We start from the raw sequence: 27,600 nt of genomic DNA on the forward strand, positions 1-27,600 counted from the left end.
GTCAGCCTAAGGGAAGACAGCTGTGTATGCAGCCAGCCGGCAGCAGCCCCATTTCTGAGAATTCCTGCTTCTCGAAGATGTATGTATATGGGGACCCAAAGAGTCTATTGACCCCAAGGAAGTTAGCCAATGACTCAAGCTTGGTTAGTCGATCAATACAGGAGAGGACGGAGGAGAGGTGAGCAAGGCTGTCTCTGAAATAAGCACCCTGCTAGTTTTCCCAGAGGGCATTGCGGTACAGGAAAATACAACACAAAACACCCAGACTGTCTGTCTGTCCTTTGATAAGTGATGCAGTCACCTCTTGTCAAATGAAAAGGGATTTTTCTTCCTTTAAGGGCTCATCACTCCTACTCTTTCTTATTCTTCCCCTTTTCTTAATTTCTCAGTTCCTTTGAGGGGAAAAAAAAAAAAAAGCAGCAGAACCAGAATCAAATTAGTTTTCAGGGTGGACCCAGTACAAACACATCAAGCACGTCTTCCCTGGAGAGGCACAGGCACTCAGAAAGCAGACGTGAGCTCCTTACAGGTGAGTGACAGAGCGTGACACCAGGGGCTGGCTCTCCATGCCACGTGAAGGTGACATGAAGGTTCTCACAGGTACAGAATCAAGAGGGAGGTGGGTAGAGACCAGGCCTGCACACGAGGTGAGGGAAGACTAGGTCTAGAGGTTTCCAGCCTTTCAGTAGACTTGGAAAGTAGGGGCAGAATCTCTGCCTGGCTTTAGCTCTGAAGAATGTGGCCACCCTTGGTCACTGCCTGGGAAAGCCCAGGTACCGTCCGCAAGGATGATGAAGGCTTTCCAAGTCTGGTTGGGCTAAACCAGGCAGAGGCTGAACTCTGTCCTGCCTGCCTAGAATACCACTTTCATCTCCCCACTCCCACCCTCATCATCTGAAATTTCCAGGACCAAGGTAATCTACCCTTTGTCCGAGGCAAAGGCTTTTCGAGATGCTCGTCTACAGAGTTCGCGGATTTAAAAAAAAAAAAAAAAAGACTTGAAAGGCAAGTTTTAGAATTAAGGATTGAACCACTGTCAGTACAGCTTGAGCAGCTGTGAATAGAGGAAAGGGGTCTCCTTCAAGATGGGCTCACTCCTTCTTGGTGTGTTCCAGGATGCGGTAGGGAACCCCAGAGGCATTTCTGGAGCCATGTTCTTCTTGCATGACGGGCAATGTGGCGGGAGCGTAGATCTCAGAAATGTTGTCATTGTTTTCCAGGGCCCCATAGGAAAAAGAAGCTTTGAGGTCAGGCTGGACGGTCATCCCCTTGTCATGCATGTTTTGCATACCTGAAACAAAATCCATCCCCCCAAATCATTATGTGATACGGGAGCCAAAGGAGGCTGGGTCTATCCCATCATGGACTAACTATGGTGCTCAGGAGCTAATTGTGTGCACTGTTAATTTCCTGAATGCTTTAGATTGAAAAAAAGAACACCCATAAATACACACTAGAAATACTACAGTTGCTAAGCAACAAGGGATGAATCTTCAGGAAATATGCACACAGGCCAGCCACTGTCAACAGGAACCATTGGTTGGCTTCGAAGGAGGTGAGACTGTCTGGGTCAGAGGGGAAACAGCACTGTGCTTTGAACGTGGTAGATGCCAACACTTTACTGCTGGTTTAGATCAGGATCTGGAAAAATGTCATTATACTGTTAAGAGGATAACTTTCGTGTCACAGATACGTGATACACAGATATCATGATGCTCAGAGGGAGAGTTTTAACATTATCATACCTGATCCACATACGGGGTTAGGTGTGATTTTGCTTATTACTTCTGGGCACATTGATATTGAATTTCTACTTATATTTGAGGGCAAATATCTTAGTTGTTAATTCCTTTAAATGTATTCTACAATTCCCCTAGTCAGGTGGGACCTAGCCTACTCTGAGGCCAATTCTTTTTCCTGGGAGGGAATTAAGACACTTTAAATTCTCTTGCCCTTTGGTTGAGTAATAAACATCCTGAATGCAAATTACTTCCCATGAAACTATGATGATAATAACAGCTGACATCTGACTGGTTCCTATGCCTGATGCACTGGGCTAAGTGCTTTAAACAGTAACAATAAGAGCAATAATGTTGCTGGCATTGTATAAAGGGGCTGAGCATTTAGTTGGTGGCAGACATCATAAAGTTATAACATTATAAAGTTTTCTCTCATTTGATTCTCACAACTATTGATTTAGGAAAATGAGGCAGTTGGAGGTTAAGGAGATTGCCTGAGGTCACAAGCTAGTAAGTGACAGTTCTAGGGTTCAGATTCAGTGGTTTAAATTCTGAAGCCTACACTCTTAACCAGAATGCTCTCTGGGCTCCCTACAGAACTCAGTCCCCCCAAATCCTAGGACAGAAATATGCTATTATCCTCCTTTTATGGGTAAGAACACAGAGATTCAGAGAGGTGAAGTAACTTGCCAGGACACACAGCTAATAAGAGATAGAGCTGGGATCTGACAGCAAAGCCCTTGCTCTTTACCTATTCTACAAACAGCCTGGGAAGTCCTGGTCTGTGGGAGGCCCTTTGCCTTCACACTGCATAAGCCCTGGCTGATGAGAATTTGAAGGGTACAGTTTAAAAGTGTATAGTTTGGATTTTGGGGAGGAAATTGGAGGAGATGAGGGGATGCCTATTTCTCAGGGAAGGGAGTTGGCTTCACAGGAAGAGTTTAGCTTTGTCAATGCTCTCCAGCCCAAACCCACCAGGAATATACCTACAGTCTAACAAATTTGGGTTTCTCGACTCATGGCAGTGAAGGAGGTGTACATCATGGGCAACTGTTTCAGTAAGTGGGTATCAAAAAGGAACTATTACAGGATCAGCGTTGTGAAGGGTGATGTTAGGAGGGTTTTAGGAAGCAGGGCTTTGCTTTGGGTTAGATGTTGTCAGGAAGTGGGGCTAATTCTATAAATGGGGATCTTAATGACTGTTATCTAGAAGGAAAGAAGATGAGATGGAGACTAAAACTGTGATTGGTAAAGAAGCAGGAGTCATTCATGTTAGGTGGATGGTTGGTCTCTATCGTTCAGACAATGTTTGTGTTTTGTCTGCGTTTGGACGGGACAGTGGTGTGGTCCTGTTTGTGTTTTGATCCAACACGGTCACAGAACATCCTCGTCTGATGCTGATGTTCTGTGAAATGCTCTATGTTCAACCAGGAGCCCCAAGGCCCAACCGTGAGAGCCAGGCCAGCTCCTTGCTGTCAGGGACTGTTTTTCTCCTCATTTTCTAGAAGTCTTGCAGGTTCTGGAATTATTTAAAGCCTCTCACAGCTGTGACACAGACTGAATCTCTGGAACTTGAATTCCTCTTGAATGGTGGCTACTGGTTGGTTGTGAAGATGTCAGTCTGGTGAGACCAAAAGCCAGGAAGGTCCTGATGCTGACCAGGGAAACCAAGCAGCTGGTGAGGAAACTCTGTTCAAGGGTTTTCTTCTTGTTCTACCTGGCATCAGGTCAAACAAAGGTTTGGAATTTTCAAAGTTTTTTTTTTTTAAAGCAAAAGTAAAGTGAAATTGAACCAAGCATCTACCATATCCCAAACACTGTGCAAGGGACCTTTAATGTACTATCCCACTGAGATACGGGAGATGGGATTTGAATCCAGGTCATCTGAACTCCAAGCCCATGCTCCACCTCATAGAACAGGACCCAGGCCTACTCAGTCCTGACATGCCATGCCAGGAGGGCAGGGTCTCCTTTCTCCAACACCCAACTTCCCACAGGTCACGAGGCACATAGAGAAAGCGAGAGCCACATCCACAAACAGATCACAGAGTGTGGATATCGAAGATTACCTTAGGTTACCTTCTATCTTCTACCAGAAAACACATCTGGCATATATGCATATGTAAATACTTATATAGATGTATACACATACACGGTTTGTAAACACACAAACACACATGTACATACACATACTTACACACACACACACACACACACACACACAGAGTTGACACCTCACCTATCTGGAATTCAGCTATCCAGCGCCCTCATCTATCCGGAACACAGCCGAGAAACAAGGAAGTAAGCAAAAAAGGCATCTGAGCAGCCAGATTAGATGTTTCAAAGGTCCATGCACCAAAGCTCATGCATTTAACTCCTAGGAGAAATCTTAAGGCCCCAACTCAGAGCTTATTTATTTTAATTTTATACGGGATTTGAACAACTTGGGTCAAATGAGAAGATTGACACAGAGTTGCTATTAACAGGCAGGCTGGTAACAGCAAGAACAACAGACAACAGCTTAATAGCAAGAGATGAGGAAATAATATAAAAAGTGGACACATAAATCCTGGGCCAATTAGATCAGGGGCACCTCGGTCAGCCCTGAGAACATGCCTGCCTCTCGAGTGCTTTATTAAGTAGGATTCTACGCCATCACTGCAATTGTATTTTGTTCACGAGACTGTCTTAATGGAGGGCGGGAGATTATGTTTTGGAGAGAGTTCCATCTCCTATATCTAAAATATAAATTAAATTTGAGTTAAAGTGTGAAAGCTAGTGGTCACTTGCATTCCGAATTTGGACCAGCAAATCTAGACGGGGCTGGGCCAGCATCGTAAACTTCTCACCTGAATCCCCGGAGGCTGGAAAGAACTGTCCAGTTTTCCACAAGCCCCACCACTCCCTTTTGCGCAGTATTCGGCTGATTCGTACAGTTACATTCCTACCGTGTGAACGCGTGCTTCTCGGTGTGAACCCTGAGCTCCCTGGGGTATTAGGCTTTCCACAACAATCTACTTCCATGTGAATCTGAGGAATGAAGTTATGGTATTTGAATTTCAATCATCTTGTTTTCTTTCCCCTCTCTGATCATTCCATTCCACTGAGATGAATGGATTTTTCCTTTTGTAGGCAGGAAGTCACATGCTGTGGGTCATAACTATACCCGGTGTGGATCAGGATGGTCTTTAAAAGACCCCCCAGTAGACGTGACAACTGACAAGATGTGCTCAAAACCAATCGAGGTGCCTTAGCCATTGCCTCCTCTTTTGCAAACCGAGAGTAAACAAAAAAACTAAAAACAAAAAAGAGAGACAGTCACACCATAATAGCACAGCACATCTTCCCTGGAACCAAACCCAGAGGCCGGTTGTCTCTTTTTAAATAGGAGGTAGCAGTCATTCTACGCGGATGGGCTGGCCAGCTAGAAACATGGGATTTGACGTTACCTGGCATGGCATCCATGGAAATATAGGGCTCGAAGGGAATGGCCTTCTTCCTATTCCGCGTGATTAAGAAGACGCCCAGGAACGCGATGAGGCACCTGGTGAACACACATGAGAGAGGAAGAGAAGTAAGGCCAGAGTGAGGCTGGAGGGATGCATTCAAACACAGGTAATGGGGGAAAGGGAAAAGGTGGGTTGCAGGCTGCAGAGAGGGATTCACTGCTGAACGGCCCCGAGAGGTGGCCAGGCCTGGGATCCGCAGAGAGCAAGCGGGAGGTGAATACTAACAGGCCGTGTGGCCCACACAAGCCTCAATCAGAACAAACCAGGTTCTCTTGGGCCAATTCTTCACCTCCACTTACCCTGCATCTCAGTCCTCTGCCTTTAAAAGTGTTTGTTTTTTTTTTAATTAAAAAGTTCTTTATAGCCTAAATTCAACCAGTATAGGAACAGAGAAAGTAAAAACTGGAAAGTCCCTGTACAAACCCCAGGCCGCAACATAGGTGTACATTCTTCCAGAGTCTCCAGTCTTTTTGTTTTGTTTTGTTCTTTTCTCCAAGAATTTAGATAAACAAGCACACTTTCTAAAAACTGAGGTGTAATTTACATGCCACAAAATGCACAATCCCAAAATGTGGAGCTCAGTGAATCTTACCTGCGCACACACTCGTGGGATCACCACCCAGGTCAACAGAGGAGTCATTTCTATCCTCCCTACCCCGGCGTAATTTATTTCACTTGTATTTTACTGATAGGCATTTAGGTTGCTTTCAATTATGTACTTATACCATCGATTTAAAAATGAATAAACACCCTCATACATGTGTCTTTATGTCCCATTTCAATTACTTTTCCGAGATAAATGATTAGAAATGGAAAGCTGCAACAAGAGGCATGCTCACTTAAACATTTCACTAACTGAGAAAGCAGCATTGACATATATAGGCTACCACCACAAGTAAAATAAGTAGCTGGTGGGAAGCCGTTGTGTAGCACGGGGAGCTCAGCTCAGTGCTCTGTGATGACCTAGAGGGGTGGAATGGGGGTGGTGGTGGAAGGGAGGCTGAAGAGGAAGGGATTTATGTATAGTTATAGCTGATTCACACTGTTGTACAACAGCAACTAACACACATTGTAAAGCAATTATCCTCCAACTGAAAATTAAAAAAAAAAAATGCGTTGCTGATATTGCCAAATTGTCCTCCCACATCAAAGAACTTCTCACACTGTGGCAGAGAGCTGATCTCCTCCTCTCACCAAAGTGTGACATTACTCATCCTGTTAGATTTTGCAAAATCATGGCTTCTTGTGTGGCGTCTTGGGGCTTCCCTGGTGGCTCAGATGGTAAAGCATCTGCCTGCAATGTGGGAGAACTGGGTTCGATCCCTGGGTCGGGAAGATTCCCTGGAGAGGAAATGGCAACCCGCTCCAGTACTCTTGTCTAGAAAATCCCATGGACGGAGGAGCCTGGCAGGCTACAGTCCACAGGGTCGCAGAGAGTCAGACACGACTGAGCGACTTCACTTTTCCGTGTAGCTTCAATCTGTATTTCTTTTTATTAAAATTCTTTTTCAATATGCATTTCTTTGATCAGAGGTGAGGCTGAGAGTCTTTTCACGGGTCAAAATGTGATGTGTTCGAAATGACAAGGAGATGAAAGCCCGAAAGAGAAACAAGGAAAAATAAAACCCTTTAGGGGGCGAAACGCTCACCTCTGGGGACAAAGCTTCCACTGCCAGCTGCTCCTCTGGCTCAAAGGGACTGGCTTAGAGGCTGGAGCAGGGGTGTGGGGAGAGAGGCAAACTGCCTGCAATACGGGGGCAGGGGGGGTGTGCAGGACAGGACTCACCCTAGTGCAAACATGCAGACGTGCAGCACATCCTGCCCGAGGAAGTCCAGGTAGAAGACGGCGCCTGAGCAGCGAACAGTGGAAAATACAAGTGAGCTCTTTTCAAATCACCTACTGGCCAGTCTGCCTAGGATTTGGTGGCCTCCCCTCCCTGCAGGAAACCAAAGGGACCCAACATACCAGGACTGCACCTGCTAAGGTATTGAAAGCAAACGCGAAGTCGCTCAGTCGTGTCCAACTCTTAGCGGCCCCATGGACTGCAGCCTACCAGGCTCCATCCATAGGATTTTCCAGGCAAGAGTACTGGAGTGGGTTGCCATTGCCTTTGGGAGAATAGACTGTCCTTTCCTCCCCTACTGCCCCTCTTACCTCCACCTTTTTTTCTTTTTCTTTTGAAATAGAGTTATTAACAGATGTAAAGAAGCAGCAGAGTTCCCTGCATACCCTTCACCCGGCATCCTCCAGTGACATGACACGATGAGCTAAAAACCTTACTTAGCAGTTTTTACGCAACTCTTCTCCCTCATCTTTCTTAAGATGGAAAACCAAGGCTTTGTGGTTAAGCCTTTGGAGCTTTCCGACCTCATGCGGTTGGCAGATGTCATGCCCTGTGGCATGAAGTGCCAAGGGCCTGCTGACCTCCCCCTGCAGCCGGCGTCAGTCTGGACTCATCTCACCACTCCGCATACCGCGACCCCCGACCCCCGACCCTACTCGCCTCTTGCTGCACCCAGAGCTCCCGCTTGACTCCCAGCTCCACCACAGTGTTCATATTCCTTTCAACCTTGCCTGGACTGAAGTCACTGACCATGACTGAAACTTCCACGCGATCCACATGAGGTCAGCTTTCTGGCTGCTCTGGGTCAAGCCCTCCTCAGGCCCTGGTCCCGCTCATGGCACAGGCTTGGCGGGCTGTATGCCCTCTTACCCTGATCTCTGTAAGCAAGGTCTGGGTACCACTTGAACATACTGCAGGGCAAAGCAGATGGCTGTGCCGCTGGGCCTTCCCCAAAGGGAGGCACACTGGCTCTCACTGGCCTTTTTACTCTGAAAACTTTAGTCATCACTGCTTACAAACAACAAACTCTGATATGTCTATAGCCTCTGAAGCCACCTCAGAAAGAAAAAGAATCAAAAACATGGAGGTGAAATAGAAGAGAAGGGGAGTGTACTAATGAAAATCACTTATTGAGCACTTGTTTTATATATATATACATAAACTTGTTATATATATATATATATATATAAATTGTGTATGTGTGTATATATATATATAAATGATCTCTAAAAATTATATAGAAGAAATACGTGGTTACTTGGCCAGTGAAGGCTGCGGAATTAGCAGATGATGGGAATTAGCAGATGATGGTAAAAATTATTAATGAAACCTGGCACAAGCAGTACGAGGTAAGGGACGTTTGGACTATACACATTTCCATTCTAGGCTCCGCTGGTGGCTCAGACAGTAAAGAATCTGCCTGCACTGCAGGAGCCCTGGGTTCGATCCCCGGGTCGGGAAGATCCCCTGGAGAAGAGAATGGCTGCCCAGTCCGGTATTCTTGCCTGGAGAATCCCACGGACAGAGAGGAGCCTTAGCAGGCTACAGTCCGTGGGGTCGCCAAGAGTCGGCTGTGAGTGAGCAACTAACACGTTCATATTTCAGTTCTAGGAGGAAAGTATTATTACTCCCATTCTACAAATGTGGAACTGAGGTTCAGAGAGGCGAAGTGATTTTCCCAGAGCCACACAGCTCTGTGTCTGTGCTGTGGTGAAAACCCAGGTCTCTCTTTCCCCACGAGACCATCTACAACTGTGACAGGCAGAACAGCTCAGCAGAACCGGCCTTCTGACGGAGGTGGCGCTCCCTCCCCCCACCCCCCGGGGAACGAACCTGCGGTCAAGGTGGAAGACAGGAATCTGGCGTCTGCACCCTCACCTGCTGTGATGGCCACGGTGGTGGACAGAATGTAGCCCACACTGGCGATCAGAGAGGAGTCATACATCTGTGAGGCTTGACCTAAAAACCTTCAACACAAAAGACTCGAGTCCGTGGGCGGTCAGGGGCACGTCGGAGGGCAGAGGAGAAAGCCAGTGACTGCAGGCTTGGTGTGAAGAACGAACAAGGCACGAGGGGGCCTTCTGCAGGTTTAGAAAGATGCCAGCCTTGTGTGCCTCCCGGGCTGGGGTCCACACTTAGCTCCCATTCCTCCCCTGGACACACAGCCTGCAGCTCACCCCCTTCTCCTTGCAGCCCCTCTGCCCACATGGTTCTCATCACTGCAATGCCCTTCTCCTCGCCTCTGTGTGACCCGCATCCCCAACCCACTAAAAAGCCCTTCCTGATCCCTTAAACATGCCAAGAAACTCTTGGAGAACTTATCATTAACTGCCTTGTGCTGTCATTATTTTTTTTAAACAAATTTTCTTCTTAATTCAACAGTCACTGAGATAAATATAGGAAAAAGGAGAGAGGAAATTAGAGTCATTCCCCATCTCTCCATCTACAAAAAACTCTCTGTCATTTAGGAGTATACTCTTTGTCCATTATCTGCAGGGGACAACAGAGGATGAGATGATTCAACGGCATCACCGACTCAATGGACATGAGTTTGAGCAAGCTCTGGGAGTTGGTGATGGACGGGGAGGCCTGGCGTGCTGTGGTCCACGGGATGGCAAAGAGTCGGACACGACTAAGTGACTGAATTGTAACTGTACTGCATAGCCTTGTGGTTATTATTGCAAAGTTGCTTACACCAAAACACACTTCCTACCCAACTGTAATCGTCTGTTTACCCAGCTGTCCCCCAACCAGGGCTGTGAGCGCCTTGAGTTCAGTGAGTACTGCTCGCATCTCTGTGTGCAGAAGGCCCAGCACAGGCCTAGTACACAGCAGGCCTCGGTGAATGTGTGCCGAGTGCCTGAGTGAGAAGCCTCCCGGTCATCTCTGTAACCCGTGGAGGACACAGCACGGAGCCTTGCACTGGGCAGAAGCTCAGGGATGATGACCAGAATCACCGTAGGAGGTCTAAGCATAGTCATGACTTGATCAAAAAGTTCATTCGGGTTTTTCTGTAACACCTTAATAATTGGCATAATAATAGTAACAAAAATCATAAAAGAAGCTACGGTTTGGCTTCCGAGGTGGCGCAGTGGTAAAGAATCCACCAGCAAAGCAGGGATGCAGGAGATGTGGGTTTGATCCCTGGGTCAGGACGATTTTCTGGAGTAGGACATGGCACCCTACTCCAATATTCTTGCCTGGAAGATTCCATGGACAGAGGAGCCTGGTGTGCTGCAGTCTATGGGGTCACAAAGAGCTGGTCAAGACTGAATGACTGAGCATGCATGCATGTGGTTATTCTCATCTGCAGATGAGGACTCTCTGTCTTAGAGAAGCTTAGAGGAGGGGGCTTAGGGCAGAGGGGTGAGGGGCGAGGGAAGGGGAGGGAGTCAGATGGCTAGGTTCACTCTCAGCTCCACTACTTTCTGGATGCTTGCATTTCCTTACGTGCAAAATGAGGATGACGTCATTGTTGTGGGGGCCAAATGAATTCAAGCTCGTGGGACGGCAGTGAGAGCACAGCACCTGGGCAGCAGCGGTCACTCCTACGGTCCCCCGAGGCGCTGTGGGGGAACGGTGAGCCCCAGCAGCTGGAGTCTGGGGCCTGGCCTGCCGCACACACCATACTGAGTCCTGCACTGTCCACCCTCTGTACCCACGCAGATCCGTCACATACCCACCCAGGCTCTCTGCTGGTCACCGGTCTCAGACGTGAACGAGGCCCAGGCCTCCTACCCTCAGGACTCCTGCTTTTGAGGGAGAAACTGTCATCTTGCTCTTCTACTTGGACAGATTTCTTGAGCACAAGAAATAACCACTGCTTGCTCTTTCTTGGATGACAAACAAATGCCTCATGGGGATGGCACAGCTCCTTCTGGAGAGCCCTGAAACGGGCACCTGTCTCGGTCCAGGTGGGAAGGGAGGCTGACTCTGATCATGTGGTTCTCACATTTTTGAGGCAGAGAGAGAAAAACACATCCAATCGAGGCTTTTCAAGTGGCACAAAAGGCCCTCCATATGATAACTCAGCAAATGAGCGACTCTTCTCGCTCCACGGTGGATGCCAAACCCTGGTGACAGGCTGCCTGTGAACGTTCTCCCTTCCCTACAACTTCAAAAACAACTGCGATTGGACCCAGAAGCTGGAAGAGACCTTTGTGGGGAGGCCCAGGGGAAAAAGGACTCGGCAACTCACGCGGCTTGATAGATGGCAGTCGCCACCATGCACACGAGCATCACGTAGAAGATGGGGTAATCAAGCTGCAGGTTCCCCTGTACGGACAAGACCAGCATCCCGGCCACAGCCTTCACCGCCACCACACTCATGGAGCCTGCGGAAGGTTAGCAAGAACACGTGGGAGCCTCAGGGCAGAGCCCAGCCAGTGATTTACACAGGAGAAGCTCTTCTGTGCTCTCCCGTGGAAGCAGCTAGGCAAGCAAAACCCCAACAGGCATTTCCAAATGTCCCTTCTGAACTCAACCAAAAAAGGGCAGTGAGTTCACATGGAACCCTAGAGTGGCATGTCTGGAACACAATCTCAAGGCAAGCTCAGGGAAAATGTGATGTGTAAAGAGCTTTTTCGGTCTTTTTAAAAAAATTTTATTTTTATGTATTTTATTTGGCTGCCCAGGTCTTAGTTGCCTGCATGTATGATCTCGTTCCCTGACCAGAGATTGAACCCGGGTACCTAGCACTGGGAGTGTGCAGTCTTAGCCACTGGAATGCCAGGGAAGTCCCTTTTCAGTCTTTTAAAATGCTTACCCAGTTGTATTTTTAAAAACATCTCCTTAGACTAGAGGTTTTAGAATGCACACCCCTACGCATATGTATACACTTTTCAAATATGTATGTTTCTTTATTTTAAAATTAGAGTCAAGTTAACTCTGGGCTTTTATAGTATGTATATTATAAAACAGATGCAGGAAACATATGTCCTTCACTTAAAAGGTGAAGATAAAAATGAATACCGGTTTGAATACTTTTTCTTCCTGTACGCCCAGTGGACTGTCTTGCTGGCCTCACTGTAGAGACCACTGCTTTACCCAGCACCGCAGAAATGACCTCTCACTCTAAACTATCGGATCCCCCTGCCATAGCAGGAGTCAAAAGCAGCTCCCAAGTATGGCACAGCTAAAGGTCCTTGTTCTGGCTGCAAAGCTCTGCTTTCCCGTTTTCTCAGCTGCTGCACATTTTGCCTTCTCCTGCCAACAGCCCATCAGACACAGTGACTTTTGGTGGCCCCTCAGCTACTTAGGCCGCAGTTTTCAAATGTCAGCAGCCAGTTTAAATAAGCGCTTCCTCCAGACTGCCCTTGTTAGTGAGGAGGGGACAGAAGGGAACTGGCCAACGTGCCTCAGAACTCTCTGGTCTTCTGATTCACCAGGAGAGAAGGTTCGGGACCATGATCTTCCAACCTACTTTGCAAACAAAATCATCAAGGAAGGGGCCCCTGAGTCATGCTACAACAGGAATGAATCCTCTAGAACACGATGCTCAGTGAAAGAGGCCGGTGACAAATGGCCACAGGGTGTATGATTCCACTTATATAATATGTCCAGAAAGGCAAATCCATGAGACAGTAAGTACATTAGTGACTGGCCATGGGCCTCCCTGGTGGCTCAGACGGTAAAGAGTCTGCCTGCAGTGCAGGAGACCCAGGTTCGATCCCTGGGTCGGGAAGATCCCCTGGAGAAGGAAATGGCAACCCCCTCCAGTAATCTTGCCTGGAGAATTTCATGGATAGAGAGGAGCCTGGCATGCTACAGTCCATGGGGTCGCAAAGAGTCGGACACGACTGAGCGACTTCACTTTCTACTTCCACTTCCATGGGCTGGGAGGATGAGAAAATGAGGAGTGGCTGCCAGTGGGCATGGTGTTTCTTTTGGGGGGCTACAAAAACATTCTAAAATTTGATTATGATGATGGTTACATCCTTTGTGAATATACTAAAAATCACTGAATTATATACACTTTAAACAGGTGAACTTTATGGTATGCAAATAAGATCTCTGTAAAGCTGTTTAAGGGCCTCCCAGGTGGCCACTAGTGGTAGAGAAGCCGCCTGCCAATGCAGGATACAGAAGAGATGTGGGTTTGATCCCTGGGTTGGAAAGATCCCTTGGAGGAGGGTATTGCAACCCACTCCAGTATTCTCGCCTGGAGAATTCCATGGACAGAGGAGCCTGGTGGGCTACAGTCCATAGGCAAAGAGTCGGACACGACTGAAGCGATTCAGCATGCACAAAGCTGTTAAAAAAGAAATAGTGGAACCCTATCGAACAATGACAGGGATCTGTGTGGTCTACGGCCTGCTGCTGGAGTGGACTTGCTTTCAGAAGGACACCGGGGATCAGTGCTCATGTTGTTTAACCCCCTTCCCGGCCCTGAGATCTGGGTGTTCTCTGAGGCCCATGTTTAGGGGACTATGTGGCTGACACACAGTCCCTAGGAGGCAGTGGCGGGGCGGCACCCACTTTTCCCTCTCCAGGAGGAAGGGGTGCTTCTCACGGCTCTTCTTAGCAGCTCTAACTCTATGCGGGTTGAGAGCCTTGCCCCAGTCTGATTTAGGAGCCATTTCCCCCTCTGTACCCACTGTGCCTCTAAAAGGAAAAAAAGAGAGAGAGAAATCAAAATCAATTCTTGCCTTTAAATCCAGAATTAAGTCTTCACCTTTGACAGGTCTTACAAGCATCCTTAGGGACTCCACTGTTGGAGCCCGCTTCACCCGACTTCTCTGAATTAATTTCCAGTCGCCCCCTTCACCCTTACTCTGGTTTCTTCTTTGTCACTGTTAATTGTCACTGCTCAAACTTAACACTACTTATATATTTGTCAACTCACTTACTGCCATTTTCCTCCCTTTAGAGTAACAGCAGCCTGAGCGGAGGGGTGGCTGTCTGGCTCATTGCCCTAGCTAGTTTGCAGCACCTCTCCTGGCACTGAGGAGACTTGGTATTTGAGCAAGAACTCTGAACACTGAACCCTAACAAAGAAACCGACGAGGCCCATAGATAGCCAGTGGGAATTTGCTATATGACTCAGGGAACTCAAACTAGGGCTCTGTGACCACCTAGAGGGGTGGGATGGAGGTTCAAGAGGGAGGGGACAGATGTATACCTATGGCTGATACATGCTGATGCCTGGCAGACACCAACACAATATTGTAAAGCAACTATCCTCCAATTAAAAAAAAATAAATTGAAAAAAAAAAAAAGAAACTAACAAGGTCTGTGTCTGGTTAGCAGGAACCCAGCCTTTGCAGCCTCTGATGCAGGGGGACCAGCCTGAGCTGGCCTCCAGCAGCTCCTGGGTCCAGCGGCCCACAGCTTGGTAAACAAAACCCATTATTTCCTTTTGGTGCTACTTAAAGAAAAAGAAAAGAAAGTGAAGAGGCTCAGTCGTGTCCAAATCTTTGGGACCCCATGGACTGTAGCCTACCAGGCTCCACCTTCCATGGGATTTTCCAGGCAAGAGTACTGGAGTGAGTTGCCATTTCCTTCTCCAGAGGATCTTCTTGACCCAGGGATCGAACCCGGGTCTCCCGCATTGTAGGCAGATGCTTTACTGTCTGAGCCACCAAGGAAGTGGCAAAACTCAACTACCCGGGCCCTGGCTTACCGAGTAAGGCCACCAAGAGGAGAATCACCACGATGTTGTTGGCGTTCCTCTCCTTGTAGAAGTACAGGAGCAGGCAGAAGAGAATGATCTCCACGAGCTGCGGAGAACAGCAAGAGGGGAGCTCAGCGGGGGGCCACGGGCGAGACCAGGGGACCCTGGTGGGCTGGGCTGGAGTTTATGCTGCGGACCACACCAGCCGCAGGCCCTCCGTGTGGAAAGAGAATCGAAACATTTCCCAGACCACTGTTAGATATCCTGCAGGGAAGCAGGGAACGCTGAGTCCCTCTAACCCCCACCCTGCGGGGGGGAGTCCACCTCGTGGGGGGAGCTCTGAGGGTGCTGTGCCAGCCTCACATCCACCTTGTCCTGGACGGTCAAGGTTCACCAGGCTGGGCTGGTGTCCTTCACTGCTCCATGATAATGCCCACTGAAACTGGGGAGCCAGTCACAGAGGGAGACGCTTGTCTGCTGAGAAGAAGAGCTCTTCGGTAAAGTACGTAAGTCTATATACACCAGTTGCCCACTAACCAAGCCACTACTGTGTGCCGCTTGGCAGAGTCGAAAGGAGAGGACATCTGGAGTCAGGGAGGCCCGGTTCTGAGCTTGGACCTCCTCAGAACCTCCTGGTTCTGAGCTTGGCCCGGGTGACCTTGTGCAGGTCATTTAAGTTCTCTGAACCTCAGTTACCGCCTCTGTGAAATGGGGGTAATGACAATAATTCCTAACTCACAGGGCCATAATCACAGCTTACGCTTAACGAGCCCATGAATCTGCCCGGCTCTCTTCTAACCATGTTATCTTTACTCCCTCAACTCATTAAATCAGCACCATAATTCTAGGAAGCAGATACTACTGCAATCCCAAGCTAGCAAATGGGATTTGAACCCAGACAGTTTGGCTCCAGGACACATGAGCTTTCCCACTAGGCTATGCTGCCTGCAGATGGGGGCCCTGTGCCTTGTGTTCAGAAGATGCTCCCCAGGTTCAGTCCCTGGGTCTGGAAGATTCCCTGGAGAAGGGAATGGCTACCTACTCCAGTATTCTTGCCTGGAGAATTCCATGGACAGAGGAGCCTGGTGGGCTACAGTCCATGGGGTTGCAAAGAATCCTACCAGAAAATGGAAAATTAGAGAACCCTGAAGTTTGAGAACTTCCCCACCCTTGCAGCAACAACTTGTCCTTTCTACTTCTTAAAAAGGTCCAGACATCGGCAATACTCTTCCAAGGAGTGAAGCAAGCCCAGTGTCCAGCAAAACTAAAACAACAGCTCAGCTCCATCTGCCTGCCTTGACCTCCCGCTAAAGTTGGTTTACCATAAAAACCAATACAGAAACATTAATCGGCATTTTAAAAAGAAAACCACTTTTTAAAATTCCTCATAGTTATGAGACCACAAAACGCAGTGGCTTTCATTTCCCTGTGTCTTCCTGTCTTTGTCACAGTGACTACCTGTTTTATCTACTTGTTATCACCGTCCAAGCCCAATTTTGTGCTGGGACACTTCTAGTTACCTAAACAATTTTCATGTTTTATGAAGTTGACACAATTATCTTTCACTGCTGCGAATATGCCATCAAGCAGATGCACAGTCATTCCTCAGTATTTCCAACTGATGAGCGCGGATTCTGGCTGGGGGTAGGGGTGGGGCCAACTTCCCCACCATTTGCATGATGCTTGAATGCATCCTGGGGGAGCGCTTGGCATCCTAGCGTGAGCTGACTGTGAGCCCGCTGCTGCGTCCTGGTAGACCACGAGTTCTGTGAGTACGTCTCATTTAGCTTTTATATCCACAGTGTCTGGCACAGAGCAGACACTCATTTACTGAATTTGATTTGGCCAAATTCCTCCAGCTGCCTCGCAGTCATGATGGAGGAAGATGAACTGAATGGGTCACTGAGCATCAGTCACGGGCCAGGTGGTTCCCACACCATCTGTGTCTCTCCCGACAACCACTGCGGGTCCAGGGGTCCGCCAGTTTACGGAGAAGCAGGCAGAACGCGTGGCCAAGGGCCTTGGCAATGGCTGCAGAGTAAGGAATGGACTCGAGCCCAGGACTGTAAAGAGAAGTCTGTGTTCCGGGGTCAAGCTTTTCCTGAAAAGGTGGGCCTCTGGCTCTGCCTGGCAGACACTTTTCTAGGCCCACCAGGTCAATGCTGGGGCCAGTGGCGGTTGGGAGACGACACAGCCCCAACCTTGGGGAAACCTAATTCCTCTGATTTGTGGGAAATCTGAGGGGAAAGGACGTTTGGGGCCTCTGCAGCAGGCCTGGGCAGCTGAGGCAAGACCAAACAGTGAACGCTGTGGTCAGCAGGCTGTGGTGACACATGAGGCCAGGCAGGCAGGCTTCGGGTCCAGCTCTGCCCTCGGGGGGACTCTGGGCAACCTCACTAACCCTAAGATCCAGTTTTCTAGTCGATAAAATGGGGAGAAAAACGCCTGTGTTATAGGACTATTGAGGGAATCCGAGAGGTGATGAAACAAATTTTCACATCCTGAGGTCTGGGGAAATCATTCTGATTTATACATGGTTTAACTCAAGTTTTATGCTAACTAAAACAGCTTGTTACACACATTGTATGTCTGTTTTAATTATGAAAGAAAAGGGAACATTGACCAGAAGTAAAGAATGTTTATGTTAAAAAAAAGTTAAACACTTTCCTTTCTGCTACCCCTTGGATGATAAGATTCCCTCCCCAGGTACCAAGGACAAACTGACTTGCTGTGTACATGCTGATCTGCTTTGTTGACTTGAAAGAACATATCTTTGACTTGTTTAATGTTCTTTGACCTGACAAGATACAAAATTGTGCTGAAAACCAGGCTTCCCCAGAGCAGATCTTCAGAGTGACCTGAGAGGCTGTCTCCTGGGCTATGGTCCATAGTCTAGCTCATATAAAACTCCTGGTTTATTGATTATTTTCGGTGACAGATTATATATTTAAAAACATCTAACATGGTGCCACGCATGGAGCGGGAATATACCAGTAGCTTTATCAAATACCTTCGGTGTTTCCCTTGACTCGTCTGCTCGTAGACCCGACCAGGGTGTAACTGGGGCAGAGGACTGAGCCCCGGTTGGGGGTTTAGGAAAGAAAGTTCCCATTGTCTCTCGTTTTTCAATCAGCTTCTATCAGCTGTGTGATACTGGGCAAAAAGAAATAGCTGCTTACAATTTTAACTTTTTTTCACTTACCTTAACTGTTTTAAATGCTCAGTGTAGCGATATGTAAAGATAAAGACAAAATAAAAACATAAGCATAATTCCATCTCCCAGAGACAGCTACTGATGGAGTTTCTGTTTTCCTGTCCAGTATTTTACAGATATGGTACAGACCTACAAATACCTCTAAAAAATCGAGTTGTCATATTATACATGCAGTTTTAGACATTACTCAGGACACAGTGGGGAAAAAAGAAAATACTTGACCAGGAACTACACACTCCTGCGAGCATGGTATTCAGTGCTGTGAGATACATCCTGATTCCCATGAACCCCGTCTTGCTGGGAATTCAGGTTTTCGGTTTCTAGGACTCCATCCCCACACCCACCATCTCAAGTGGAAGGACCGGAATTTCTCGTACCATGTACAGGAGAAAAGGCCAGCTCACGAGGTGCCTGATGATGTTATCACCTGTCATCTTCTCATGACTGTTGGGTGCAAATGTCACCAGCAAGTAGGTACCCACGATGGCCAGACCACAGCCAACGAAGGATAAGATGTAGCGCCCTGCAGGGAGAAGGAAGTGTCACGTGGCTCACTGCAGGCACTGGCCAGGCCAGCACGTGCCTCTGGGGCAACACATGAAGGCCTGCTGTTGTTTGAATTTTCGGTTTTTCTTTACTTAAAAAAAAAAAAAAGAATATCTCCATGAATGTCATTTAAAAAAATAACATTTAACATGAAAAAAAATTTTAATGAGGTATAGCATGCATAACAAAAAAGTGCTTGATGAATTTTTACAAAGTGAATTCACCCATGTAACCAGCACCCATGTGGAGAAAAGGAATGTTAGCAGGACCCCCAAATCCCCACCTGTGTCCCCTTCCCATCAGTAGACTCCACCCCCGGCACTGATCGTTTGCCTGGGTTTGTACTTTATATTGATGGAATCATGCATTATGTTTTCTTGTGTCTGTGTTCTTGCAAGATCATGTTTGTGAGGCTCATCTGTATCCTGGCCTGTGGTGATAGTTCCTTCACTCTCACTGCTGTATGGTGGATGAGGAAATGGCCTACGTGTGAATAGGACACAATCTATCATTTCTACTGTTGATGGGCATTTAAGTAGTCTCCCGTCTTGGGTTATAACAAATCATGTTGCTATGAACGTTCCTGTGCATGTCACTTGGAAAATAAATGCATGTACTTCTGTTGGGTATGAAACTAGGAGTGGAATTCCTGGGTCACAGGACGTGCACATGTTCAGTTTAGTAGTTATTGTCATGGTTTTCCAAAGAAGCTGTACCCCAGCTTCCACTCCCACCAGCAGAATATGAGCAAAACCGCATAGTTTTTGTTCTTCATTTTAGTTGTTTTGGTATTGTGCTCTGGTTTAACGTGTATTTTACAAGGAACATTCTAAAGCTAGATGGGCAAGATTTTAAAAAAAAAAAAATATATATATATATATATATACACACATATATATATATAACCCTCAAAAGCAAACCTTTAGAGCCTACGTTTTCCAAATGACAGGCACAGAAATTTTCATGGCAACATGATTTGTTATCATTCAAGACTGGAGACTACTTAAATGCCGTCAACAGTAGAAATGATAAATTGTGTCCTATTCACACATGGACCAACACAGAGCAGTGAGACTGAAGGAGCTACCACGACAGGCCAGGATACAGAAGAACCTCACAAACACAATCTTGCACGAACACAGACAATTAAAAAAGACTGTCTCATCCTCTCCCAGTTGGCTGTTTGAACTACTTCCAAGGGGACTATCTAAATACTATCAACACTACTCCACAGACTTGTCAGAGACTGTCGGTGGCCCGGGAGGCATGCTCCTGGGTGAAGGTCCAGAGTCTCCTGACTCTTCCCCAGGGTCCTGTCACACTCTGGTTGAACCTTGTGGGGTTGCTGAAAAGCTTCTGAGGTTGAGGGAGCCCAGCCCCAGGCAAGCTGAATAGGGCTATGACTTCTGAGGTGCACATATGGTGACTGCAGGCCTCTGGATTTTCCTGTGATAGAATTAACTATATCTGTTCCATTCTACCTGGAGAAGGCGATGGCACCCCACTCCAGTACTCTTGCCTCGAAAATCCCATGGATGGAGGAGCCTGGTAGGCTGCAGTCCATGGGGTCGCAAAGAGTCGGGCACGACTGAGTGACTTCACTTTCACTTTTCACTTTCATGCATTGGAGGAGGAAATGGCAACCCACTCCAGTGTTCTTGCCTGGAGAATCCCAGGGACAGGGGAGCCTGGTGGGCTGCCGTCTATGGGGTTGCACAGAGTCGGACACAACTGAAGTGACTTAGCAGCAGCAGCAGCAGTTCCATTCTACCATATCTAGGAAATGTGATACCACATTAAATGTCCTTTATTTTCGATGCTTACTCTTTGGAAGGAAAGTTATGACCAACCTAGATATCATATTAAAAAGCAGACAGATTACTTTGCCAACAAAGTTCCGTCTAGTCAAGGCTATGGTTTTTCCAGTGGTCATGTATGGATGTGAGAGTTGGACTGTGAAGAAAGCTGAGCACCGAAGAATTGATGCTTTTGAACTGTGGTGTTGGAGAAGACTCTTGAGAGTCCCTTGGACTGCAAGGAGGTCCAGCCAGTCCATTCTAAAGGAGATCAGTCCTGGGTGTTCATTGGAAGGACTAAGGCTAAAGCTGAAACTCCAGTACTTTGGCCACCTGATACGAACAGTTGACTCATTGGAAAAGACCCTGATGCTGGGAAGAATTGGGGGCAGCAGGAGAAGGGGACAACAGAGGATGAGATGGCTGGATGGCATCACCGACTCGATGGACACGAGTTTGAGTGAACTCCGGGAGTTGGTGATGGACAGGGAGGCCTGGTGTGCTGCGATTCATGGGGTCGCAAAGAGTCGGACATGACTGAGCAACTGAACTGAACTGATTTTCATTCTAGGCCTCAAAAGATGTTAAAAAAAAATCAGTTATTAAATCGCTCAGCAAATGAAGCAGTCATGGTTAAACTCAACAGGGTAAGTTCTGTGCAAGCCTGTTTCTTTAAGTTCTCTGCAGGCAGGGACAGGTCTTACTCATCAATATGCCTGCATTGTCCAGCAAAGGACTAGCACTGGGTGAATGTTTGCTGAATTTAATGGAACTTTAAGCAGGGTGGCCACACACAACTGTGCAGGCTGCTCACTGCACAAGGGCGGCGAGGAGGGCTAAAATCTAGCCCAAGCTCTGCTCACCAAGGCAGACACCCACAGATGGCCAGAGGGGCATCTTTTTCCAATTCACATAGGGTGCGCTGCTCGTTCCAGGACCACCTAGAATGACCCTGGAAGAGACATAACCCTTTACACTGGTCTCTGAATCAGCCCAGCCCCACCCCTCTCCTTCGCAGAATTACTACAAATCATTCTGAGTCTTTGCAGCATGGTTTATTTGCTGAACAGTTCAGTTCAGCTCAGTTCAGTTGCTCAGTTGTGTCTGACTCTTTGCGACCCCATGGACTGCAGCACGCCAGGCCTCCCTGTCCGTGACCAACTCCCGGAGTTTACTCAAACTCATGTCCATTGAGTCGGTGATGCCATCCAACCATCTCATCCTCTGTCGTCCCCTTCTCCTCCTGCCTTCAATCTTTCCCAGCATCAGGGTCTTTTCCAGTGAGTCAGTTCTTCATGTCAGGTGGCCAAAGTATTGGAGTTTCAGCTTCAACATCAGTCCTTCCAATGAATATTCAGGACTGATTTCCTTTAGGATGGACTGATTGGATCTCCTCACGGTCCAAGGGACTCTCAAGAGTCTTCTCCAACACACAGTTCAAAAGCATAAATTTATTTAAAAAAAAAAAGAGCATAAATTTTAGCTTTCTTTATAGTCCAACTCTCACATCCATACATGACCACTGGAAAAACATAGCCTTGACCAGACTTGCTGAACAGTAGTTCTGCTCTTTCCAGAGTAAGATTCTTTTCTTTCTCCACCTCCTCTTCCCGTCTTGCTCTTACTCTTCACCAATGATTCAGAACAGTGGTTCTCAAACCTCCAGCATCTTGGGAGCTTCTTCTCCCTAACGTTTTGTATTTAGAAACTTTCAGACACACAGACAAGTTGAAAGAGTTGTATAGAAAGCACCCCTAAGTCCCACACCAAGATTCTAAATTGACATTTTCTTATACTTGCTTTATCAGCTATCGATCCATTTTCTTCATCCCTCCACTCATTCTTCAAGCCAGGTTATTTTCAGATATATTTCAAAGCAAGTTGCAGACAAATATACTTCATCCTGGGGAGCTTTGTAAGAATGCAAATGCCTAAGGCCCTCAGCCCAGATTCAAAGTCTCTGGGAATACAGCCTGGATCCACCATTATGCCACTTCTGAGCGTGGCTTGTAAGGTCCTACAGCATCCAGTCCTCTTGCGTCCTTGCTCTCATGTCCTCCTTCCTCCTGTACTCATCGCCTTCAAGCTATGCTGGCCTTACTAACACCAGATACACCAAACTCATCCCTGCCTCAGGGCCTCTGCACCTGCTGCCTGCTCTGTATGGAACACTGCCCACAGACCTCGGCAACGGTAGTCTCTTCAGTATTATCTGGGTCTGGGCCCCACCTCTTCAGAGTCTATCCCTGATCAGTCTAGGAAAACTATACCCATGTTCCCAGTGCCCCACCAAAAAGCATTGTTTTCTCTGAAGCACTCACTAAGATCCAGAATTATCTTGTTGATTTAGTCATATAGTTCACTTGTTTATTATACATAAACATGTATACAGATGTATACATATATATATAGGGCTTTTCATATATATATATATATATATATATATATATAGGACTCAGCAGTAAAGAATTGTTTGCAATGCAAGAGCCTCAGGTTTGATCCCAGGGCTGGGGAGATCCCCTGGAGAAGGGCATGGCAACGCACTCCAGTATTCTTGCTTGGAGAACCCCATGGACTGAGGAGCCTGGCGGGCTACAGTCCATAGGGTCTAAGAGTCAGACATGACTGAAGCGACTCAGCATGTCTGCACGCACACACATATATATAATATATACATTAGACTGTAACCTCCATCTGTCCTACTGCTATATCCTCAGTACCCACAGCAGAGGGTGGGACTTAGTAGGTAACTTCTTCCCCACCCCTTGGGTTTCTATGTGGAGGGGCCTCCAATGGACCCACACTTCTGCTTCTTGCCCCATTGGTCCACATTTCTCAACTGAATGGAGACAGTCTATAAAAATAATTTAAACACTCGGGTTTTGTTCTTTTTTCTCCCTTCTCTGCCACAGGATATGTAAGTACGGCAGTAATTCTGGATAAGTGTTCCATTCTGTAAACTGAAATATTTCCTTGGGAGACTGGCCTAAGGTCTAGGTGGGGGCTGGGGTGTACTGGAGGAGAATGTAAACAAGTTCATGTGGCTGCATGTTCCAATCTAACTTTTGTTAGTAGTAAGGCATAACTTCTGATCTCCTGTTTGGCTTCCTTCTTTAGTTCCCATTGCTTTAAAACTCAGGGAAAGAGGGAGCCTTTTATTGGGCCTACTAAAATCCCAACAATAGATGTTCAATAAATACTGATTATATGCCATGAATGAAAACCCATTTTAAAAAGTCTCACAGATGGTTCTGATGGATAGCCAGGTTTGGGAACCACTGATTAAAAAACCCAGCTCTCAGCAGCCTGCTGAGGGTGGGATATAGAACCACACGGAGGAGAAGGAGACAGATGATCTCTAGATTGGGAGGAGTTGGATTTACGGTGAAAAAAAGCACAAGGATAAAACTACGAACACAGGCTCAAACCAACGAACTTACTCAGGAAGTCTTTAGGTTTCCATTTTTCTTTGATGAATATGATTCCTATGATGGCGCTGGCTGTAAGGAAAAAATAGCAGCAGAAGAAGAGAACTGAAGCTACGATCAGTCAAATGCCAAGTCCCTTCACCCACGCCCTCTGGGTTGGCTCATTTGCACTGGAGCTTGCTACTTCCTAAGCTCTCACTCATGCCCCCAAGAGCTCAGTCCCTTATAATGTCCATCTTCAAAACAGAGGCTCCTCTCTGAGCCTCCTTGAGGATTTCCTACAGGGCCAGGAGCTCCGAGGGTTGACTATTTTGCTGTGACTGGCAACTCACACAGTTCTTTCTGGCACATTCACTCTTTGGGGTGGGCACTATTATGATCCCATGTGAAACATGGGGACACGGAGGCTGAGAGAGGGAAAGGAATCCCTCAAGACCATGCAGCTGGCAAGGAAAGGTTAAAACTAGGACTGCTGGAGGCCAGGGGTCCTGCTCCTTTGCGGCAATGTCCACCTCTGATGTTTCCCCCTGGTTTTTTTCTCTTCCTGACTCTTCCAAGATTGCAGATGTATTCAAACTTCTTTATGACTGTCCTAAAAGAGGAGGCTGGCATTGATCGTGAATAGCCCTGGATTACTGTCTCAGGTCTGCCTCTTCTGGCTAAATTTTCTGGGTAGGTCACTTCACCTGAGAATTCACTTCCTAGTCACTGAAACCGTGCTCTGGATCCAGCCTGCGCCAGCGGGATGAATGTTAATCATCAGGAAACCATTCAGTTCAGTTCAGTTCAGTCGCTCGTAGCTTGGAATCAGCCACAGTGGGAGTATTTATACCAGAAACACTACAAATCAGGTCTTCCTTTTCTTTGTCATTTTTCTGTCCCTTCCCTACCTCCTTCCACCTCCTCTCTTTCTTCTTTCATTTTCTCTCTTTCAAGTTAGTTTACCAGCACATCACTGAAAACACCTACTTCTCCCTGGAGAAGGAAATGGCAACCCACTCCAGTATTCTTGCCTGAAAAAATTCCATGGGCAGAGGAGCCTGGCGAGCTATAGTTCATGGGGTTGCAAAAGAGTTGGACACAACTAAGCAACTTAGCACACAGAGTTATAGGGTCAATTAAATGAGATAACACATGCAAATTATTTATCACACAGTTTGTGATCAGTAACTGAGCTATTATTATTATTATTATTAAAGCATCTGGAACAGTGACTAATATGTAATAGGTACCCAATAATGGTGGTTATTATTTTAATATTTATTTACTTTTAATCCTATTTTTTGCTGGGTGACTAAGACGCTCTAAGAGCCCCGTAATTTCCAAGGGCTGATCCCTAAAGTTCCATCATTATAATTTGGTCTATTTTAAAGAATTTGGTTATTTGATCCTTATTAAACTTTAAAGGCTAGTATTTAAAGCACCTGTCATTCAGTGACATATTCCTCTTTGTGAATAAAGGTTCTGAGAGCCCTTTGGACGGATCAGCAATGCGCAGAGGACAAAACTATTAAAACCCTGCTGGGCCTGAGCAACAATACAGGTGTGCAACATGGGCCAGATGTAAGACAGGAGGGAGAAGTCAGGACTACGGTAGACAACTTGCCTCAACGAAAGGCACTCACATGATATTTTGAAACAATATTGTGTGGGAAGAACACGGCATGCCTGAAGATCTTGGTCATCTTGTAGGCTGCCTGTTTACCCACCCTGGTTAAGAAAGAGGGGCTTTCAATAAATAGGATGAGGGAAAGGAAATTAGTTTCCACTCCTTTGCCAACTCCTGGTAATTGGTAATGACTGCCTGAAGCCCTGAGGATTCTGAGGGCCCATCCAGGCTCAGGAGAAAGGAAGGCTATGATTGATTAGTGATGTCTGCCTTGGGTTCAAGAGGGGCCATAATGGCCAGGCATACACCATCCCTGCTGGCCCTCTTAAAAGGGCCTCTTAATTCCAGGAGGATTAAGACTCAGAATATGATTTTTCTCCTTTAAGAGCAGGGAAAAGCTTCTCAGCACTGCAATCCTTGCCAGCAAGATGAAAGGAAATATTTCAAAGCAAGTTCACTGTTCTTGCTCCTATGTACAAAAAACTATTGTCTACTAATCTACTAAAATCTTTTATTTAACAAAAAAAGAATTTTTTATAAGTCTATTTTATTTGTGACCTCATGAACATCAAAACTCTTTCATCTTCTAGATGGTTTAAACGTTCTGAAACACTGGTTCAGTGATTACAGAAATTACAGAAGAAATGGCAGATGAAAAAGTTGATGATGTTTTTAAAATAATGTTGGTTGATGTAAAAAGATCAGCGAATAAGCTGAACATGAATTTCTTACAGGGGCTTCTCTGCTGGCTCAGATGGTGTAAGACATCTGAATTCTATGAAAGCTTAGTTTATTTTCACAGTGTTAGGATGAACAACAGGTCAAGGTTAATCTTCCTTCTGCAGTAGAAATAAAAAGCAACTCTGATAAACGTTCTGAATCTGGAAAAGATTTGGGAGGCAAATAGCCTGGTGTGCATCCCAGCCCTGCTCCTTACTAGCTGTGTAATTTGGGAAAAGCAGCTTCACCACCCTGTGCCTCAGTTTCCTCATCTGTAAAATGAGAATAATAACAGTACTTAGCAGCAGCAGCTCCCTCAAAAGGCTGCCAGAGAATCAGTATCTGTAAAGTGCTTAGAGTAGGGGCTGCTGTGTACGAAGCCCTTTGTAAGTGTTAGGTTTTATTAGTGAAGCAAAAGCTGGCTTGTTGTAAAGGTCTCTTTGATCCTGACGGGGGATGCTGATCACAGAGGTGGGCGAGTCCCAGGGGAGGGGTGGGGCGGGAGCTGTGTCTTACCTATCACAGAGACAGCGCTGAGGGGCACGATCAGAGAGAGGGGCGCAAAGGCGTAGGAGGCAAACACGCCCAGCTCGCCCAGAAGCATCAGGAACAGGCCCAGCCACCATGTCTTGGTCTTGAAATAGGCCCGAGGGTCCTTGGAGCCTGCGAGGCGGATGTGGCAGTACTTCTGGAAGTCCAAGAAAGAACACGATTCGTCCAGATCTCTGGGGAAAAGACGCTACAGCACATGAACCCTAAATCCACACCACCCCCCACTCTTAAAAATAACTTGGGGGAGATTGTCAGATTTTTCTGAGTCCTCCCTCAGAGAAGAGTAAACACTGGTGTTCTAAATCTTAGATTGATCTTCTGAGACAAGAGCTCTCACACTGGCTACGAGGCTTTACATTCTCCGGGAAGCTTTGAAAAAATACATGTGTCTGGGCCTCATTCTCAGAGGGGAGGTGTGGCCAAGGCCTGGAAATGTGCATTTCTGATGTACATCACAGGCAATGGGCAGCCTGGGGTGAGAGCCATGACCTATGGACCCCTACTAACCCGGCTCTCAGGTTGACCCTCTAACTGCAAGGCTCAGAAGTCCCCGTGTTCAGGGTGCCCACATGGATACACTTCTTTCTGGAGAAATGCCCGCAGCTCTGCTGGGCAGACTGTGAGGGTTAGTGGGTCTTCCCCTCCCTCGGGAGGACACTTGGCCCAAGCAGGGACAGTATTCCTGGTTCTGGAAATATGAACTCAGGACACAGACCCTGAGGCAGTGACTAAGGAAAGCCCAAAAGGCATGCTGACTCAGAGGGTCAAGTCTGCCACGTGGGCTGGATCATGGTGCGGGGTTGTGTAGAGACAGATACGGAAGCAGAGGAGCTGGTCTACAGAGGGAGGAGAGGGAGCCAGACGAGGAGCCAAGAGACCACGCAGCCTCAGAAACACACGTGTGCACGTGTGGAAGCAGAGTGATCATGTGCCCGCTCTAGAGAGGCAGAGAGCTCGCTCGCTGAAGCTGGGGGCAGTGTGCAGGGAAAGGACTAGTCAGTGTGCTGTATTTGTCCGGCTTGCAGGCGTCC

The 27,600-nt window shown here is 47.0% G+C and overlaps 1 protein-coding gene across 2 annotated transcripts; it reads right to left on the reverse strand.

Moving 5' to 3' along the window:
* Positions 1 to 1,091: 1,091 nt before the first annotated feature.
* Positions 1,092 to 26,636, reverse strand: NIPAL3 (NIPA like domain containing 3). Of its 2 annotated transcripts, XM_068968778.1 has the most exons (9): positions 26,534 to 26,636; positions 23,701 to 23,760; positions 18,296 to 18,441; positions 14,714 to 14,810; positions 11,291 to 11,426; positions 8,971 to 9,059; positions 7,035 to 7,098; positions 5,189 to 5,283; positions 1,092 to 1,291 (listed from the first exon to the last, which is right to left on the reverse strand). In XM_068968778.1, exons 1-9 carry the CDS (start codon positions 26,619 to 26,621, stop codon positions 1,092 to 1,094), a joined length of 975 nt encoding a protein of 324 aa, XP_068824879.1. In that variant the 5' UTR covers positions 26,622 to 26,636. The 2 variants fall into 2 exon arrangements, with proteins under 2 accessions (XP_068824879.1, XP_068824880.1); XM_068968779.1 differs by lacking the exons at positions 7,035 to 7,098; positions 8,971 to 9,059.
* Positions 26,637 to 27,600: the final 964 nt, after the last annotated feature.

This window comes from Capricornis sumatraensis, chromosome 3 (genome assembly GCF_032405125.1).
Source record: "Capricornis sumatraensis isolate serow.1 chromosome 3, serow.2, whole genome shotgun sequence".
NCBI lineage: Eukaryota > Metazoa > Chordata > Mammalia > Artiodactyla > Bovidae > Capricornis > Capricornis sumatraensis.